The sequence below is a fragment of the Chelmon rostratus genome, chromosome 3 (genome assembly GCF_017976325.1).
Source record: "Chelmon rostratus isolate fCheRos1 chromosome 3, fCheRos1.pri, whole genome shotgun sequence".
Lineage (NCBI taxonomy): Eukaryota > Metazoa > Chordata > Actinopteri > Chaetodontiformes > Chaetodontidae > Chelmon > Chelmon rostratus.
This window is the reverse complement of record NC_055660.1, coordinates 11698021-11719465: the sequence shown is the minus strand read 5'-3', so window position 1 is coordinate 11719465 and position 21445 is coordinate 11698021. Positions and strand designations below refer to the sequence as shown.

At 42.4% G+C, this 21445-nt stretch overlaps 1 protein-coding gene across 1 annotated transcript in view; it reads right to left on the bottom strand.

The window, feature by feature from the left end:
* Window positions 1-1706: 1706 nt before the first annotated feature.
* Window positions 1707-21445, bottom strand: part of slit1b (slit homolog 1b (Drosophila)) — a 61222-nt gene continuing 41483 nt past the window's right edge. The window contains exons 17-38 of the mRNA XM_041963809.1: window positions 20199-20273; window positions 19743-19886; window positions 19366-19509; window positions 19119-19285; window positions 18746-18884; window positions 18291-18359; window positions 16890-16961; window positions 16127-16198; window positions 15895-15966; window positions 13635-13798; window positions 11789-11910; window positions 11275-11369; window positions 9988-10127; window positions 9683-9776; window positions 9365-9502; window positions 8547-8775; window positions 8295-8425; window positions 5069-5223; window positions 4753-4964; window positions 4127-4251; window positions 3781-3989; window positions 1707-3178 (exon numbers count right to left, since the gene is read on the bottom strand). Coding sequence (XP_041819743.1) covers window positions 2916-3178; window positions 3781-3989; window positions 4127-4251; window positions 4753-4964; window positions 5069-5223; window positions 8295-8425; window positions 8547-8775; window positions 9365-9502; window positions 9683-9776; window positions 9988-10127; window positions 11275-11369; window positions 11789-11910; window positions 13635-13798; window positions 15895-15966; window positions 16127-16198; window positions 16890-16961; window positions 18291-18359; window positions 18746-18884; window positions 19119-19285; window positions 19366-19509; window positions 19743-19886; window positions 20199-20273 — 3031 coding nt within the window. The 3' untranslated portion in view covers window positions 1707-2915. The remainder of the gene's footprint in view (window positions 3179-3780; window positions 3990-4126; window positions 4252-4752; window positions 4965-5068; window positions 5224-8294; window positions 8426-8546; window positions 8776-9364; window positions 9503-9682; window positions 9777-9987; window positions 10128-11274; window positions 11370-11788; window positions 11911-13634; window positions 13799-15894; window positions 15967-16126; window positions 16199-16889; window positions 16962-18290; window positions 18360-18745; window positions 18885-19118; window positions 19286-19365; window positions 19510-19742; window positions 19887-20198; window positions 20274-21445) is intronic.

Here is a 21445-nt window from a genome sequence, read left to right as displayed (position 1 = left end):
GAGGTCAAAGGTCAGAGCAGCAACAACAAGAAAACTAGAGCCAGTGTCAAGGTTGAAGAGGAAAGAACAGAAAACAATGAAGGAGAAACAGCTCTTTATTTAAATAAATAGGAAAAAGAAGCACTACTTGTTGTCTGCTTTAGGGTGAGACAACATGAACCGAAACACTATCTGACATTTTTTTTCCTTTTTTTGGTAAAATTCCCATCAATGACGCGAGATTGGTTTGGAAACATTTTTTGGCAACAAAACAAAGATTTCTCTACAGTCTACAGATGATACAGTGACAACATCCTCTTCAACATATAAAAATACTATGACAAAATCAAATGCATTATAAGCTTAGAATATATATTACAATCTGTTAGGCTGTTACTGTGTGTAGATGTACTGTAGTTATAATAATAATAATTATAATAATAATAAAAGCTACATTAGTTTGAATCTGAATTATGACACAGTTCGGCTTTTATGGAAAATTTAGCTCAAAGGCTAAAAAAAACCCCAAAACATGTTAAAAAAATTAATATCACACCCCTTTTGTTTTAGTTTCACATCCATATAAATAACATGTCATCATATATAAAAGCTACATTTTCTGTGTGGCATGTCTGTGATGCGTTCACTGGCTCTTCTGACAAATCGGAGAGGAAGCATTTGATCGGAACAAACACACTGCGTCATCGCATAATGAAGCTCATTATCAGGGACAGCGCCTTGTTGTTTGGAGCGTCTTACAATAACAAACACACACACACACACACACACACACACACACACACACACACACACACACACACACACACACACACACACACACACACACACACACACACACACACAAAAAAAACTGCATTTCTATACGTGTGAGGACCCGGATTCACATCATGCGATCCCAACCCGTTCATAGCTCTGTGAGTTTTTACTTATCTTTCTGTACTGATACTGTTTTGTTACCACACATTGAGAAATAGAAGCATGTTGTTCTGCAAAAATTTAAAGGCGCTCTCATCAACAGATAAGATTCCCCTAAGCTCTACGGAGCGGTTTAGTGCCTTTCAGCTCGTTGTTTTGGTCGTCCCGCCCAGATCTTTTCCTCTCCGTCCTCATCGGTGCTGTTGTTTCCAGGTGCAGTTAGTACCAACTAGCTAGTGAACACAGTGGAGCATTTAGCAGCTAAAGAGCCAGATATTTCTCTCAGAAGAGGGTGGAGACCAAACCAGAGTTAAAACAGACTGACAAACAAACCAAAAATGTGACTGCAAGTAACTGCTGCTATTGCTGTGTGTTGGCTTGATGTTTGTTAACACTTTTACATATAAGGTGACAATATGTCAGTGTTTCGTTAGCAGCTCAGTGCGCTGCCCCCAAGTGGCCAAAACCTTCAAAACTTGGTGACAAACACATTTGGTTGACACAATTACAGTATATAATGCAACAGCAGCCCTAACCTTAACTCAAAATTAATATCAGTTTTGGAACTAAGTTAAAAAAAAAACAGATAACAGATCAAATATCCTCATTCTCTAGGTCTTTAAAACCTGGTCCTCACAAAGATAGAAGTACAAGATATTACACATAGGCGCGCACACACACACACACTCACTCGCACACACTCCTAGCCCCCCACCAGTCTAAACTGGCACAACGGGTGAGCAGCCATGGGAACAAGTCACAACCCCTCCACTGTCCCCCGTGAACCCTGTCACCTTCGACCTTCCAGCTGCGTGTGGTGGGAGTGGTGACCCTTTTATTTATCTTCGGATTAAGCCTTGAAGTCAATATCATGGGTTTATTTTACAATTAAAGGTTCCTACTGTGAGAAAAGGTTAATTTTTAATCAGTGTTTATTTATTTAAAATGAACGTAGCCCCAAATCATGCTGTTGTTTCATTGTGCAGGACATCAGCTCCTTACTAAGTAATAAGTAAACTCAAGTTTTGGCCCTTTATTCATATTACTGCACTTTGATTTGTCACTGATATTATCTGTGGCTTCCAGTTGCTTTCATTCCTACAGTGTTTTCTGTGTTGTGGATGTGCTGTAAGAGGACGTTTTGGGTAGAAATACTGTCAATCGGCACATTATGTTGTTTCCACAACGCATTCTACGTTTCAGAGTTTATGCTAATTTCACAAAAATTTGTGAGAGTGATAACAGGTTGAGGACCTATGACCAACAACCTCTCTGGTTATTGTAGGATCAGCACATCAAGTCTACTGAGCCTGCTGTTGCATGCTCACACCAGTCACTGGTGAACTACTTCAATTAAAACCAGCAGAGGTGAAACAGCAGCCATGTCTGCAGCAGACAACACTTAAAAAATTTAGTTTTATTTCACCAGCAGTTCCCTCCTCTGTAAAACTTGTTCAGAAATACCTGCACCTGAAGTCTGACAGGCCTGACAATCTTTACATTGCTGATAAAAAAATTCAGATTACACTGAGAAACCTTCTATTTCATTAACGGGTCTCTGCCTCAAATCAGAACTTTTACTTCTTGTTCTAAGTCACAGCTCATCGTCATACTGTAGCTGTGAGTGAATGAAGAGGAGCACTTAACCAGCCACACATCAGAAACACATACGAGAAGGCATACAAAGGCTTTTCAACACACAAGTATTAAAAATGAGCTGGAGTTAGGTAGTTAGTGCGCAGGTACTCCTGCTACAGGTGAAGAGGAGGAAGATGACGATGAGGTTGACTCGTTGATTTCATGTTTTGAGAGGGAATAACTGTCTTATGTTACAAAACTGCATCTGTGCGCGAGAACACACAAAACAAACACCAAAAAGTCCATTTATCAGTGATAGAATCCCTACAGTGTGTGTACCTCTTTAGCTTGGTGTGTGTGTCGTGTTTGAATGTGTGTGTGTATCTGCATGTGTGTATGTGCGCACAATCACATCCACAGTACTACACACACTCCTTGCAGCCACATTCTACAGGCTTCTCCACGTCCTGCATGAACGAGGTCCCGTCGTCGCATTCGAAGGTGAGCCGCCGCCGCCGGACCCTCAGAGGGGCGCAGCAGGAAGCGGCGTTGGCGCCCGGTTCGGCTCCCGCCTGGCAGCTACCCCAACATTCGACCCATGAGAAAGGCTTGGACGTCTGGCAGAGGACGGTGCCGCGCTGCAGCCGGTGGTAATCTCTCACCGGCTCACCTCGGCACGGGGACTCTTTGGACCCACGGGGAGGATTAAGAGACAACCAGGCCTCAGCAGTTAAAGGGTCAATTCACCCAAATTACAAAAAACACATTTTCCTACTTAAGCACTACAGCTATCTAGTCATAGAAACAATTTCTGACTACTTTGCTGAACAAAACTAAATAGCTACAAGTCCTTCTTTCATTAAAAAACCTTTCTTGGAACTATGGTTTAACCAAAGCAAAAATTAATAATGAAAGACTAAAAGAGCTTGTCAAAGCCCACAAAGCATTGCTTCTTTGATCTAAATGAGCTGCAAATGTGTATTTATAAAATGGGCAGAACAACTCTAAACTACGTTATTATTTTTAATGTGGCTGCTGAAGAACAGACGCTCTGCTTCTGAGACACTGATGTAAGGCAGAGCCTTGACATCATATCTGGAGGACAATGTCAGTAAATTTGAGTAAACTATAGACTTCGCTTAGCGTGTGCTACATGAAACACAGACGTGGGGGCGATATTTCTAAATCCTGATGTTATTACCAGTCCTGAAGCAATCATGAAAAACATTTATGTCAAATGGCCAAGATGGAAAGCTGTTTCCACTCTGATCCCTTGTGCTTCCTCACCTATGTCGCAGCTCTCTCCGGTGTATCCCTGCTCACAGACGCAGCGCTCTCCGTCCTCTGTCTCCTCGCAATGGCCATGCCAACACTGCAGAGCGTGGCACGAACCCGCTGGCTCCCCCTGCAGGTTACACAAGGCACCAAGATATCCCTCCTCGCAGTCGCAGCGGTACGTATGCACGTCCAGCGCCACGCACGCGCCCTTCACACACCTGGTTCAAAATGCAGTGAGCAAGGTGAAGAGAAGAGACTCAACATGAAGAACGACCCAACATTGAAAAGAATTTATGTACTTGTCACATTAACACTTTTGTGCATGTTTTAATATGCCAGAACAAACCACACTCACTTGCTGCCTTCACACGGGTTGACACCTGTTGCCATGGTGACAACATCTGCTGAAGTAAGACCTCCTGTTATTGGCTGGTCACAGTGTTGCCCTGACCACCCTGCCTGGCAGTGACAATGGGGACCCTGTGAAAGACAGCATGTTCACTACTTCACCTCATCCACTATCTGTAATAATAATGCAAAAATACATTCAGCATCATTGACCTTTTGCCTCCTTTATTTTGTGTCCCTCAAAGTTTTTATTCTTTGGCAACAACATATCAAGAGAATAAAGAGCCCTGGCAAACTCGAAATGCCATACACGTCTGCTACGACATGCTATGGGAAATAAAATAACGTTTGAATGTTCTTCAAATCATGCAAAAGAGCTCAACTGAAATGTTCAAGCAAACACGACATTAATAAAAGTGCAGATTTTGATGTTGAGGGAACGTTCAGGGATCTAAACAAATGACAGGGTGACACAGGAAAGGTAAAAAGGGTTTGAAACTGTTTTAAATTTAATTAAATTGAAAAAGTTGTTTTATTCTGATTTATGCACAATTGGTCTTTAGTTTAACTTTTGTTATTGTTGTGCGTATATGGCTGTTCACTGTGGACTGTTGGTGGTTAACTGTCTCCCACCTGCGCAGCGTTGGGCTGGCAGATGCCGTGCAGACAATAGAGTTTGCGGCAGGCCTGACAGCCCGGCACCACGCCTGGCTTCATGTGGCTGCGGGTGAAGTCCTGCAGCTCGTGGTTGATGTAGAGGTTCCTGATGCAGCCATGGAAACTGGACATGTTGAGGGTCTGAGAGGAGAGACCCAGAGAGGAGGGCATCACCTCCTCGGGCATACCTGGAGAGACAGACAGTGAGACAGAAATCTATCTGGTGACAGTTTGATACATTTTTGGTGTCTGAGTTTCGGTGTTTACCCCTTAACCGCCTCTGTGCTCTTACCTCCTACATACAGAGGTGCCTCACCCGTCACCGGCTGGCTCCGGCCCTGACTGTCAAGAGTCGTCGGCTCTCCTCCATCCACAGACAGGTTCACCATCCGGTTGAAGGTTACCAGCTCTACTGTGTGAAACTGCCCATCGTTCACCGTCTCAGCACTGTTTGTCAGACACACATTTCATGTTAAATCAACAATGTGGGAACAAAGCTCAGGCAAAGACTGGCAAACGGGTATTCTGAATACTTTGACAGTTTATGGACACATTTAGGTTTTTCTGGCATTAAATCTTTTTGTCCTTTTATGTCTTCTGGTTTTGGATGGAATCTTAAACCAAATATACATCATGAAGGGACCTGTTTCAATATTCACTGGGAAAAGGCAAATTCATGAATTTAATGTTACTTTTGAATGTTGAGTAATGGGAAATGTTCATTTTGAAGGACTATGTGTTAACAGTTTGAGTCAAGAAAAGAGGCTGTATGCTCTGGTGATTTTCTTGTGGATGGTTTGTAAAACAAACAGCCGCTGGCAGTGCTGATTCAGCAGATTGTGAGCTGTAGTTTTCGCGGTAAACAAACAGACCTGTTTATCGTGGATGTGTCTCTGGGCCAGGCGGAGCGGACAGGCTGGGCACGGTACAGTTTCTTTCAAGAGGACTCCCAGTCTGTCCGCTCCAGCTGGCCCAGAGAGAGTCCAGCAGCAAAGAGCAACCCCAAGAGAAGTGGCAGCAAGGAGGGTAGGAGAGACCGCAACAGCCCAAGAGGTTGGGATGTTTACTGGATGAACCATAGCTCACAATGCGCTTCATCAGCACCACTGCTGGTTGTTTCTTTTACAAACCAACTGTAAGAGAAACAGACGCTACCAGAGCTACACATAATATGACCTCTATGCTTCACTCAAAAATTTCTCATTATGGCTGGGGAGGAGAGGTGACCTGTGTGAGCGTGGTTTCCATGGCAATGCAGCTCACGCGACATTTGTCATACGGAAGTGGCCATTGTTTCATCTTAACTGGGTTAGGACAGGTCATCTATGAACTGCCATTAAAGCAGCATTTAGCAGGATCTGACCACTAGGGGGCAGAAAGACAAACGAACAATCTGAAATATTGCCAGTGTTGTTATGGCTAATGTGTCCGTGAACAATTCAGACTCTTAAGATGCTCCAGTTTCTTTACATTTCCCTTGTGTGTTTCAGTTGTTTGGTGTTTGGTACAGTCGGCTTGTTTTTCAGGACAATTTCAGAAATTTTGAAGCAGAAGAGTTGTTAACTCTTACATTAAACTCTTAAATCTCATCCACCCTGTTGCCACTTTTGTGGTTATTCTTCTATCCCTATTCTTCATGGTGGTAATAAGGCAGCCCAACAAGCTATGCCGGAAGACAAGGTTGACTTTTTAATCCTTCTTATAAATACCTGATGGTCATTTGTTTCTCCAAATAATAATTAATGGGCACAACATTAAAACTATATGAATCGCTGAATGCTGATTCAAAGATATCAACAGAGATTCAGACGTTTAGGACCAGGCTACATACAGGAGACTTGTCCTGGCTTGTTTTAAATGGACAGTCCCATCTGGTTCGTATCTCAAGTTTTCTCACGTGTATCTTTCTCTATTCTCTTCATCTTTTTAATCTTTTCCGTGAATTTTCAGTCTCCTCTTGTCTGCAGCTGCCTATCACACAAATAGTCTGTGTGTGCTTGTGTGTGTGTGTGTGTGTGTTTGTCAGGTTGTTGGCTAGCCGAGCCTCCTCCTCCCTTACAGTGAACCATGCAAACATTTAAGCACTCGACACCTGATCAAGTGGACACTCAAGCTTCAAGTGTCCTCTGGCCGAGTCCGTGAATAAACCAGAATGCCCATATCGGCAGTGTCATCTGTCCACATTCTCAAACACTGCAGGATTCACTCTGAGCAACACAGAACATGCACTAATACACTCTGAGCGGCGTTGCTGGGCTACAGTGAGCTGAGAGGCTGCTGAGGGTCCAGGCGATCGCTCATCTTAATGAACACTCGACATTCAAAATCTGATGATGAGAACACACCAATTAACCTGAGGCTGCTGGCTGAAGTCACATGTTTAAATTTGATGTTAAATGTGTTGTACAGTCATAAACCTAATGGGGCTTTTGCCCAGGACCTGCAAATTCTCACTTGGTGCACGTTAACTACCTGCCTGGATACGACTCAGCATTTTTAAGTTTCTAAGAGAACTCTATTTCTGTTTCAACTGATTCTAGTTTAGGTTTATTATCCAAACTTTGTTCCTGGAAGCATACCCTGAGCTGTGTTTGCTGCAAGAAGGTATCGCTAATCTGTCACTGCGGTTTTATAGAAAAACAAAACACAATATTTGTATGCACAGAAACATAAAATCCAAGTGAAAATAAGTTTAAACCAATCTGCTCCAGGAAAAATTATGAGCCCTAATTACAAAGACGCATCACTGGAGATGACCCAACAGCCACTGCTACAGGCTTGAGAGGCTGCACATGAACCTGAGAACAACATCGTGGAAGGAATGCCTGATCCTGTGTCAAAACATCAAAATGAGCACATTTAAAACAATTTGTCGATGAATTGATTAGTTGATCGACAGAAAATGAACACTACTTTAATGACTGATTAATTGTTAAGTACTCTTTCATGCAAAAATGAAAAAAAAAAAAAAAACATTTCATGGCACCAGTTTCCAAAAGCGAGGATGTGCCGCCTTAAGCAAAAGTAAACTGAGTCATTTTGAGGTTTGGACTGTTGGTCTTCACAGTTGTCACTTTAATTGTGAAGACATTTCTGACTATTTTCTGAACCAAACAACGATTAACTGGGAAAAGTGATCAGCAGATCAATTCAGAATAAAAACAGTCGTTATTTTCAGGCCTACACAGAACAGCTAAAAATTAGCAGCACTTCAACAACAACAATAAAATGCTGCTTCCACATTAATGCATGAGAAACAATGATCCTAATTACATAAACTCTCATGGACCATCTTTCTGAATCGAGTACTTTTACTATTGATACTCGATGCACATTTTCCTGATTATACTCACATACTTTTACCAAACATTTTCAAAGCAGGACTTTTACTGACCACAGAGTATTTTTTCAGCGTGGAAATTGTACTACTAATCAATACTTGTACTATTTGACAGTAGGCTTGCACTTACTTTTAGGCTGTGTTTCGAGAAATCTAGTGTGTGTTTGTGTGTGTCTACCTGTAGATAGCGGTGGCAGGCTGGTTACCAGGATCATATGTGACCCTGATATGACCCTGATGGAGCTCCACAGCGATCGGCTCGTTGTCTCCGTTATAGAGCAAGATGCCGTTTTCTTCAGCAGTTGACACCTGAAACACGCACACACACACCAATCAGAGTAAGTGTGTGTGTGTCTGCCACTACTGATACTTGACATCACGCCTGTGACCTTCAGTATTGATGCCTCTGGATGCGAGCTTGTGTCCTCACCTGCAGTGTGATGTTGGCTTGAGGCCAGTTCTTGACGTCTTGTAGCTGAACGTAAGAATCTCTGTCGACAAAGTTGACGCTGACCAGCTTCTGGCAGCTCTGACCCTCAAAGCCTGGCAGACACTGACAGACTGCAGTCCCGGTCTTCTCCACACAGGGGGCGCCGTTCTGACACCGAGCCAGCTGGCAGGGTGTCAGGGGAGGAAGGGCCACCTCACAAAGTTCACCACTAAAGGGAAAATGAAGACATTCAAGAGGATCAGAACGCACCTTTCATCTTTTTATTCATCTTAATGACTTAAAAACAAAAGACGCACTAACCCTAACACCAAAACTCTGTACTGACCAGTAATAAGCAACGATGCAGCTCCAGTTTGCTTCTTTAGATCATTTTTAGTCTGTTTAAGTCAGTGGGTGGATGTGAATAGAATGATTCTTTTATGTGGAAAGTAAGATGAGGCTGTCACTACAAACGATTTCTTTTTCAGGCGTGTGCACATTTTGATCATATTCTTCTATAGGTCTATAAAAACACCTATTAAAAATAACCTGATCCATTAATGTGGATCAGGTACTTGACTCAAAGTCACAATAAATAAATAATAATAATGATTTTTAATTGTTATTTGGTGGTTTTGTGTAACTGTCGATCATTTGCACAGTATATAAACTGAGAAAAATGATGTCAAATCGAGTTTTCATGTTTCTAATCTCCAGTGGACCCTGAGTCCTGAAAGTCTTTCCAGGTTCTGTATCTACAGTGTCCCCTGTGCTCCTTGTGCTCCCAGTATTCCCAGTTTTCCTGGTGTTCCCAGTACCTGTATCCCTGTGGGCACACGCAGCTGTAGCCGTCCAGATGGTCGACACACTGAGCTCCGTTCTGACAGCGATGGTCCACACATTCATTATAGTCTATACTGCAGTCTGGCCCCACCCAGCCTGGAATACACACACACCTGTAACACACACACACACACACACACGCACACGTATATTTGAGGGAGTCAACACACACCTCAGCGAAATTTATGTATGTGTTTGTGGGTGTGTGTCTGTGTTTTTAATCTCATCTGGGATCTGAAACTTTGCTGAGCCTGGCAGTGATAAAGTGTGTGTGTGTGTGTGTGTGTTGTCACCTGGGGCCGGTAGGAGTGCTGATGCAGGTGGACTGATGCTGACAGGGATTTCTACCTGGAGAGCACACACCCTCCTCTTCCTCACAAAACAGACCTGAGAATGCGAGGAGACAAAGAGGGATCGTGTAACAGTTTGTTACATGAGTTACTGTCAGACCAGATCATTTCCCCTCTCAACGTGATTACAATGGATCAACTATATTACTCTCTGAAACCAGTAAAAGGCTTCAAAATTATTGTTTCGTCATGGAAATGACTGAGTGGAAGGAGGAGGTGAAGCGTGGAAAGCCGATGCCGGTGCATACCTGTGTAGTTTGGAGGACACAAACAGGTGTAGTTGCCCACGCCGTCCACACAGGTGGCGCCGTTCTCACATCCGTGGTCCTGACAGTCGTCCACGTTCACCTCGCAGAAAGTTCCATGGAAACCAAACGCACATGCACAGCTAAACAGATAAAAACAAAGAAACAGATCAGACTCACAGCACCATGAATTACTGACTAAACTAAAAAGGACTACACGGACAAACTTAAATGGATAAACATGTAAAAGCAATTCATCAGCACTACAAAAGGCAAATTCATTACCTATAAACAAACAAGGCTTATTAGCACTTCATGTTTACAGACACAGATAAAACCTGGTGTTGTGTCTGACGGCGCTCTAAGCCCAGAGCAGCTTGTTCCAACAGTGATGCTGCCATGTTTCTTTCAACTCAGGAACATCACAAGCAACAAACATTCTCTCTATCAAAAGCACGTCAGAGACCTGGAAACTGTGAAAAGTCATTTACTTGTCAGTTCCCACCTCGACTATTTTAACTCATCTCGCTGAATTTTATTATGGTTGTAGCAGAAAATGGTCGAAGCCTCAAAGTGGTTCAGAATGAAGCAGAAATACTCGTATACTGCATCATTAAAGTCTTATATAAAGAATAATTTCATATGGTAGCATGCTCATATCACATTTATATACGTATGTTAGATTTACGTACGTTAATTGTAGCATAAACATCCATAAATGTACACCATAAAGCGTATTAGTGAGCTCAACAGTGTGGTAGCATGCATGTAATTATAATAGTAAGATGCTAACCATTAGCATCTTAGCACAACATGCTGACATTCTCATTGTTAGCATGCTGAAGGTGACGTGATTTCTCTCATTACTTTTAGGGGTATTGTGTCATGAGGTCAAACATTGGACAAGTGGTAATTTTGGCTTGTTGGTGGCGCTAGATGGAAAGTTAGAGAATCATTGATGTCATTAGGACCATGACCTCCGGCAATCCATTCAATAGTGATGGAGATACTTCACTCTTAGACCAACATTGCCAGTCCTAAAGCTACTCTGCTAACGCGGCTAAAACCAGGAAGAATAACTGAAAATCTGCGTGTCACAGAGATAAAATTCTTAAAATGTCCTGAAGAAGCAACAGTAAGGAGCCATCCTACAATTGTTAGAGGCTGGTTTCAGGGTCATCGGGTGATGTAGAAGAAGCTTTAACACTGGATGTCAGTGATAGAGCAGGGTGCATGTCTACAGGGTGATTTGTAGGATGTTTCGGATATTCAAGTTTTAAGACTTGTTACCTGAACCCTCTGGTCTGTTCATCACTCAGGCAGACTCCTCCGTTGGTGCAGGGATTACTGACACAAGCATCGACTGGAGTCTCACAGTGTTTACCCTAAAGTATCACACACGCACACATCAAATATAAAAAATATTAAATATTGACAAGCGTACAGCATCAGATCTGGTCATCTGAGTGATTTGATGGGATTATCAGAGACAGATGTGGCCTTAAAATAATCACTGACAACACGCAAACAGACATTAAAACTGGATCAGTGGTTTTAAACACTCAGCTTAAGGTTGATTGTTGTGTGTTCACAGGGGGAAATGTCATGAGGTGCTGGCAAAAAATGACAAATTCACTAACTGGATTACATGAGCCTCGCTGCATGCACACAACACGCACACAACACACACACACACACACACACACACACACACACACACACACACACACACACACACACACACACACACACACACACACACACACACACACACACACACACACACACACACACTGTTGCATACCGTGAAGCCAGACTTGCAGGTGCAGGTGTATAGTTGTGTGTGGTCGACACACACACCCTGGTTCTGGCAGGGAGAGCCCACACACGGGCTGCACTTGGCCTGAACAGATGCGTCTACTGGACCTGACAACACACACACACACACACGCACGCACGCACGCACGCACGCACGCACACACAAACACACGTGGTCATTATCAAGACATTACCATGATCGCTGTCAGGAGGATCAGAAGCTTCAAAATGCATTTTTACTTTGCCTGTCGAAAAACACAGATAGGACGGGGGAGCTGCTCCTGCTGGGGTCAGCAGAGGGAGTAACGGGCTTCATGTATGGAAAGCATGTTTGGGCTTAAAGATAACGTCCGGTTGGGGCTGACAGGCACGTAACACACAGAAGGTAAAAACAACAAAATAAGAGAGAGTGCTTGGTAGAATTTTATATTGCAAATTAACTTCTGGTTTATCTTCAGCATTGAAATTCAGGAGGACGACAGCTGTGGCTGTCGATTCGATCCCCCGCTTCTCCTGTTTACATGTCGACACTGAAACACAAACTGCTGAAATAATAAGGCCAGAATCTTGCACGGTAGCTCTGTGTGTGAATGGCTGAATGAGAGGCAAACTGTAAGGAGCTCTGGATAAAAGCACTGTATAAATGCAGCGATTTACAATGTAATACCAGCGAAGCAGGCAAGTAGATTACTGAACTGATTCATCTGGATTTAAGTGGAACGTACTTACAGCTGTGTATCATCTGCATAAGAGTAACAAAGAAGATTGTGATTATTACAGACATGTCATTATTTGCTAGTCGGCTGGTAAGTAACGAGAATTTGCTGTGGAGAAGTGATGTGTTTGAGGGCGTTTAGAAACAGTGTCACCATTGGACAGCTTTTCCTCGTTTATTTTTGGGCTCTAAAATCCTTGTTGGTCACAGTTCTTTAACAACCAAATTTAAAGACGACGTAGCAAATACAGTTGTTTAGCTACGCATTTATTGAAAAAAATATCTCCCAATATACTTTTAAACTCTCATCAATCAATCTGATGATCATAGTTTAGATGTGGATCTCTCAACAAAAAAGTAATCTGTTGAAAAAAAAAGTCACAACTCTGCCTGGAGAGCAAATCTACCTCAAAGCTCATAAGCTTCTTCTATCTGCACTTGTATTGTACTAATTTTATTATTGCTCACCTGGGTCCATATGAACGAAAGCATCAGGTCTCTCTGACCTTGCATACAAAAAGGAAGGATTGCTCATATGTTCTTGGTGACTACACTCTTGAAATAGATTTAAAACCTTGTGTAGAAAACAGAAAACAGGGAATTAGGCTCAAGATCAACGCAACAGTTTAAGAAGATGTATGTCTTCATTTATTAAGGTCATTTTCTACAGATTTGTGCTCCAGTGCACTGCAGTGTCTTCAGCTGCAACGGGTGTGTAGGAGTGAAAGCAGCTGACTCCTGATGAAGGTCACACAGATGAATAAGCTCTCTTTTGTTATAATCTATTACGAAGCAACAGCATGTGGGTGTTTGTTCTCTTAGATTGTGTCACAAATTAAATCAAAGAGAATTAAAATGGCAAATTAGCTTTGTGTCATCACAAATCACTGAAAGATCACGGATGATATTATGTGAATCGGTTTTAAATGGCAGGTCAGTCTCTTTGGTTAAGAAAGGACTTTCTTAAACCAGGTAAAATATTCTTCCTGAACAACAAAGTTGATCAAAACAAGAGAAAGAGCCCCTCTTCCTCCTCATCAGTGCAGACATGAAACTACTGTAAAGCTTTGTAGGCGTGTGTGGGTTTTTATGTCAGTGTGGCTTCCTGCCAGCTTACCCAGACACTGGAACTTGTCGGCTGGAGTGGTGAGCAGCAGCTTGCCCTCCATACCGCGGGGTCCGGCACAGCGGGCGATACCGGGCTCCTTATAACCGCTCTTCACCCAGTCTGACAGCCAGAGGAGGCGACAGTCACAGTACAAGGGGTTGGCTCCGATCGCTCTGATTCAAGGAATAAAGGCAAAGAGTCAACTCACTGACAGAGGGAAGCCTCTCAAGAAGAAAACCAAAATGAGGGGAGAAGGGAAATGAGAAAGGTGGGAGGAATGGTAAGGAGAAAGTGAAGGGAAAAAGAATAGAGGGAATTAGAAAGCTGAAGAGGATGAAGAAAGGTGGGAAGAAGTAAATAAAAAGGTGGAGAAAAGGAAGGGAAGGAAGCTGGATGAGAGAAAGAAAGATAAAGGGAATGAAAGAATGGAAGGTAGACATATGGATAAATAAGAGAAAGCCAAAAAGAAAGAAAGAAGGAAGAGGGAAAGAAAAGTTAATTGTCTTGCATCAACATTGTTGCACTATTTTTTAAGGCCACAGGGTGGAGCTCTCAGTCCTCACAGCTCTGCTCAGATGCAGACAGTGAAACACGCACGCACACACGCACACACACGCACACACACACACACACACACACACACACACACACACAAACACACACACACACACACACACACACACACACACACACACACACACACAACAAGCTCAGGGTATCAGAGCCATATGAGAGAACGTTCGATTCTCTTCAGTCGATTAAACTCTATCAGGGACAAGTGATGAGGAGGAAACTTCCACCTCCAGTCGCCAACAGACAGCCAGACAGACAGACAGGCAGGCAGACAGACAGGCAGCAGGCAGGTATGTGTGGTTCTTGTATATAAATTGAGATTATGTAAAGTCCACAAGTCAACAAAGGCATATAGTGGTTTAAATCACTGCTTATTGTCTCAGTTTTATTGAGAACTTCTGTTATTCTGATAACAGAATAGGTGATGAGCTCAGTCCAGCAAGACAAAGAACATCCGCAGCCAGATGATCACAGAGGTTGTTTTACTCAAGTAAACATCCATTAGGTTTTGTAGACTGACATCCTGGTTCAGTTTTGACCTAGTGCACTGTATTTATTATAGACGTGCGCACATAGTTTTCTGTTTTCAGAGAAAGACTGGAGCAGGTACACACACTTCTACACACAAAAAATCTAGATTTTCCTTCAGTTTCCTAAAAAGCTGCATCCCCTCCAGGTAAGTAAGATGACATTCAGTATGTGGCCTGAAGGTAAAGAACAAATGTATCATTCATTCCAATTTGACTTGCATTCCTTTCCACAAAATCATCAAAGATACAGGGTCTTTCTGAGCAGCTATTATCTGTATGTAAGATTTATACTTAACTCTTCATTTTCATGTGTTTCACACTGTCACTTTACTCTCACCACTTCTTTTTTGATTGGTAAAAAAATACAAAAAAATGTGACTTGCTTTTGCCACACACTAAGCCATGAAATGTTGGATTTCTGTTGCTAAATATGACGATACACCATCAGACTCCACCCTGACAAATACTGTAAAAAAAAAAAAAAAAAAAAAAAAAAAAAAAAAGCATCCCAGTCTTAACACTTTAATTCATTACAAAAAATCATTTTACAGTCCGATTTATTATCCCGGACTGAAAGTCAGTGGCATCCTATTTCAGAATTGATGTCACGCTTCAGGAGACAAAACAAAAATACTCCCTCCTCTCTTCACCTCCAGTTCACATTCCTTTTCCTCCTCCTGCCCTCCATCCATCTCTTCCCTCCGCCTTGCACACTTACTGTAGATCCTCAGATTGACTCACATGGGTCATGCTTGACTGAAGATGATAACACTATGTATGCAGACGCACGCACGCATGCACGCGTGTGCACACACACGCACACACACGCGCACACACACACACACACACACACACACACACACACACACACACACACAGATCAATAGAGCCCTGGGTAAGAATGGATCCTTCCAGCCAATTCAATCCACTGGGCAGCCACTTGAAACCACTCACTCTCTCAGAACTGGACTCTATGTGAGTGGAGCCATAAAGGCAGGGGACTGAGCATGGATCAAACAAGCGCACACACACACACACAAACACACACACATACATACACCTCATTCTGTCAGTGTGGACTGACCCTACTGTCCAATACACTCGGCCGGTGTTGTCATTATGCGTGTGTGTGTGTGCTACATATGTATGTATATTTAAGTGCTTACAGGTGAGACAAGGAGGCCACGTCACTGAAGATGCCCTGCTGCAGCTCCGAGATGTCGTTGCCATGGAGAGAGCTGAAAGATGGACACGGATAAGGGTGAAAAATGGTCAAGAGCTGTTATGAAAGACTGCAATGAATGTGACAGCTCTCATCCAGCTCAACAGCAGAAAATTAGTCCAAGTCCAAAGTGTGTGTGTGTGTGTGTTTGTGTGTGTGTGTGGGTGTGAGCTCACAGCAGTCTAAGGGAGCGCAGGCCACCCAGTGCCAGAGGAGGGATACAGCGTAGAGAGTTGTAACTGAGGATCCTGCAGGAGGAGAAGCAACACAACGACAGCTTCACTCTAAGATACCATCACACTCCGTGTGTTACAGTTCATGCTAATATAAAAGAGGACGGATTTACTTTGCTCAGGATGGGATGGACAGTACTGGGAAAAAATTCTGTAGTGGTTGTTGTTTTTGAAGTAATAACAAAAATATTAATTTAAAAAATATTAATTAATTATGGTCCCAAATCATATCAATGTAGGCCTGCTTAATCGTGATTTTAATCCTAAATTACCACAGTAGTGTTTATTTTCTGGTTTTTGGTCTAGACACTTGTTCATAAAAAAAAAGAAAGAGTGCAAAGAGGTTATTTTGTAATCTTTTTTTAAACGTTAAACGCATGATTCCTCTCGCGACTTCAAACTAAATAAAGTTAAATTGCCCTGGCTGTACCTATATCTGTAATAAACAAGGTCAAGTGCCTTGATCGCTGTGTCAGACACAAACTGATGCATTCTTATGATGTTAAAATTACTGCACACTGTTCATATTATTTTTTTGTCAGAGACCTGAGATCAGAACTTTGATTTAATATAGAAACATATTAGATATATAAGTTAGACATATTAGTTAGATATATAACTAATATGTGAAATTCTCCATTTCACATATTAGGTGTGTGTGTGTGTGTGTGTGTGTTTGTGTGTGTGTGTGTGTGTGTGGACTCACAGAGTGGTGAGCTGGCTCATGTTGGAGAAGGAGTCATCAGACAAGGAGCTGATTTTATTGTTGCTCAGATCTCTGCAGATAAAAAAGGTAAATTCCAGTCAATACAATACACAGAAAACACACACACACACACGCACACGCAAACTACACTTAGATAAACAATCCCATTAGATACACAAACAGATACAGTACACACACACACAAATGCATGCACACACACACAGACACACACACATACATAGAGGCATTCATGCACATGATACACACTGCAGGAGTCCCATTAGATACACACAGTCACACGAAGAATGCTCATACATACTGTACATGCACACACACACACACGCACATAACACACACAAGCTACAAACTAATACACATTCCCACACACAGACACACATTAGAACATGTTAACATGTGCACACATTCTCACACACAAACATTAGAACATGTTAACAGACACACACATTCTTACACACACACAGACATTAGGACATGCTAGCACACACAAAGATTCTCACACACGGACACACATTAGAACATGCTAAAATGGTGCTAATCACTGAATTGAGTTGGTCACTTGAAGTTTGTGGGTTTGTGATTTTTTATAAATACACAGAGCCTTTTGAAATGAGCTGGACTTTAACTACACAGTCCACAGCTCCCCCTGCTGGGCATACTCATAAATGCAGTCACCATGGGGGTTTGTCTGCACATCCAGTACACTTCCGACATGCCACTTCCAACTTTTCAGGATTTACAGATTATCAAAGACTGACAAGTGTTCACGTGAAAACACACAAGTGCTGATTCTCAGCATTACATTGAGGGTGTTCACGTCCATATCAGATGTGTAGGAATAGTTTCAGGGGACCAAAATGTAAATATGACGGAAGTCTCTGACCCACAGACACCAGCAGGCTCATGGTTTCTATGGTGACTCTCTGTCAGGTCTGTTCTGAAGTCAGCTTCTCTTCTTGCTTGTTTTGATGGCTTTTTGCCTCCAGTCTGGTCTCTAGCAGTGATACATGTGACCAGCCAGATAGCAGTCATACAATTGTCAGGATCATTCCACTCATTGGCCTAAAGTGCCCCTTGGTTAGCTGGTGCGTATGTTTAGAATTGTTGTCCTGCTGCATTGCCCTATAACTAGGACAGTCTATGAACTACATGCCCTTCACTGTCCACTTATAAAGCTTGAAGTCAGCACTTGAACCGGAGTCTTAACTTCACTTCAAATCCAATGTGCAAGAGTCGATCCAAAACAATAAAATAACGTCTGTGTAACAGCAATGCGTATTAATAAAAGAAACTAATGAAAAAAGAGAGTGTCCACAGTGTCAGCGGTTGTAACAGTGACAAGTGCGTGAGTGTGAACAGAGCGTGTGGTCGAGGGCCTCTTACACAAGCTGCAGGTATTTGAAAGAGACTAACTCCTTGGGAACACTGGTGAACTGGTTACCATCCAGATACCTGAGAGGACGAGAGAGACATGTGTTGTGCAACTCTGCTGAATTATAATTCAAATCCTTCATTAAGGAAATTCTGAGATCATTTCTGAACAACACAGAGCTGATTCACACATAATGATGTCTGCATAAAGTCAAGCAAGTCCTGATATTCTTCCCCCTCGATGAATATAATAACTTTAGCATATGGCAAATTAAAGTGTCTGGTTACTGCAGAAAAACAACCAGAGCATTGATAAATACGTAAAATTTAAATATGTCTGTATGTATTAACTACCTCAGAAACCCATAATGACAAACCTTTCACCAGGGAAGATAAACATTGCTTAAGCAGTAGGACTACTAAAGACAAGGTGAATTTAATTCAGAAAGCTCTGCTTTCAGGCTCACAGTTCGGTGACGTTGCGGGGGAGTCCTCTGGGCAGAGCCTGCAGGTGTTTGTTGCTACAGCGGACCACTGCGTCCATACAGGTACACTGGCTGGGACACTGTGGCCCCGGAGCACAGCTGCTGTCCTCCAGAACAGAACCTGAGCACACATACAGGAGGCTGTGGGCTCAGCTTTTATAACATGGTGACATCAAGAGGTGATATTTTAAATGATGAGGTTATCATATTACTGCTGGCAAGTAAAAACTTCAGAACTCCACCTATGAGCATTTTGTAATTATTCATTTCTGTCAACATGCACCTCTACAGGTTTCATGTAATCTGATAATGCAACGTTCCTGTCACGGTATATGTATGAACATGCGTAACTCACCGTCCTCACAGCGGAAGTCAGGCACAGCTACGTCCTGCAGAGGGATCTCTCGGAGGAAGGCCGGGCCCTGGCAGCGAGGATTCCCCGTCACAATTCGTCTGCTCCGAAGCCACGCCCCGAACCAGGACAGACGGCAGTCACAGTTAAAAGGATTGGCCAGAAGATTCCTGATGGACAGAAGAGGCGTAGCGTGAGAGACAGATAGGATAGCAAATAGAAGAGATATGTGTGTGTGTGTGTCACTAACAGTGTGGACAGGTTGGGCAGTGTGTCGAAGGCTCCGGGCAGGATGGTGCTCAGCTGGTTGTCATACAGGGAGAGCAGCCTGACGTTGGTCAGACCTGTGAAGCTGCCGTTATGGATACAGCTGATCTTGTTGTTCCTCAGCATCCTGCAATCGATTGATTTTTCTTTAGTGTTAATGCACTGTGGCCCCGCTCAAATGAATCAAATGTTTACCTTTATATGGATGGATGACAATGAACTTAAACATTTTTTAGCTTCCTAGCTTGTGTCCTGCTCTCACTGTTTACATCTGTCTGAGGTCTTTAGGACTCTAGTTGAGTTACATACGTTACTCTGTGCTATGATTATGACTGGAGGAGGAAAATGAGGAGAACTCACAGCATGCGTAGCCCCTCCATGCCTCTGAACATGCTCCCTCTCACGGACTCAAGGTGATTGGCCGTCAGGTGAAGCTCCACCGCCGAGGAAGCGCCTTCAAACGCTCCGTCCTCAATCTCTGAGATCTTGTTGTTGCTCAAGTTACTGTAAGGAAGGAAGACAAAACCATAAATAAGAAATGTTTTCAACAGTCTATTGTTTTCACACATTCTTAGAGATTCAGGCCAATGCACAGACTGAAAATGATCGCTTAAAGAAAAGAGGGTTCGTGCTTGTGACTGTCTTGAGTACCTTTTCCTTGAGTTTTTCCAAGTACAACATTATAAATCTTCACAAATTACAGAGCAGTTGGGATGAATCTCTCTAGTCACAGTACAGGCGAGACAATGGAATTGGAAGTTTCTTTTGATGATTGAGCGGGTACTCGTCTTTGTTGAAGCGTTCTGAGTGACCTACATTTTCTTGAGCTGCGACAGGCCCTTGAAGGCTCCGGTGGCCTCCAGCACAGAGAGGTCGTTGTTGTTGAGACGCCTGCGACGGTCACAGGAGGCAGACATGAGGAGGACGGAGCAAAAACATCATTAGCAGAGGAGGCGGTTTGGAATGTGTGTGTTTGTCCAGTGAGTGTGCATCCATGCAGTATGAGTCCATACACAGCATGTCAACACGGATATCCATAAAGTGCCTTTGTATAGCATGTGTGTGCGTGTGTGTATGTATAAGCACAGGAGTGTAATCATGAGTGTGTCTTGCAGAGTGTGGCAGTAACTCTGCAGACCCCACAGGGACTGACCATGCTAAAACCATGCTAATAAAAGCATCCCCCAAATAGAATATGACACACAGTTACATTGTGTATACTGGAGCCAGACTGACATATCAGCAAGGCTGATGACGTCAGCTGACACTGGCTGATCACATATATACCGGTATTAGTGCTGAAACACATCAATAGAATCAATCAATCAATCAATTAATAGAAAGAAAATTATATCAAAAACTTTGCTTATCGCTTCAGTGTTTACGTAATTTATCAAAAGTATCAAACATTTTCTGGTTCCTGCTTCTTAAAAAGAAGATTTACTGCTTTTCTTTGTTTTTTTATCATTGTCAGTGGCAGATTTTAGACTATTGGTTTGACCAGAAAAGCAGCTTCAAGATGCTTTAGGAACTTAAATTTAGGTAAATTTTTATCGACAAAATGAACAAACAAAGAAATCGACTGACTGATTTATAATGAAAATAATCATTACAGCCAGCCACATACTGTATGTCTGCAGATAAGCAAAAACAAATTACAATGCACTATTTTAGTTTTTTAGTATATTTTAGCCATAAAAGTAATAATATTTTATCTGTTTGCATTCGTAGTTGACACTAATGTAATTGCTAGTGCAGATAACTCTTCTTCTTCTAAAGATAACAAATATAACATAAAACATCAATAAAAGTGTCAGTATAAAAATGTTAATAAACAGATATCAATAATGCAAATATATATAAGGCGAAAAATATAAAGAAGGTTAATGGTAATGTTGTATCTTGGTGATTCGCATATGTAGATATGTATGAGAAGTGGCATACACCTATGTATACACAATGTGTCAGTTACAGGTGAGTATATATGAAAACATGTACAGTAGATATTTCAGTCTAATAAACTGACTCCATTGCTATCAAGGCAGTACATGTGTTCCGTGCAG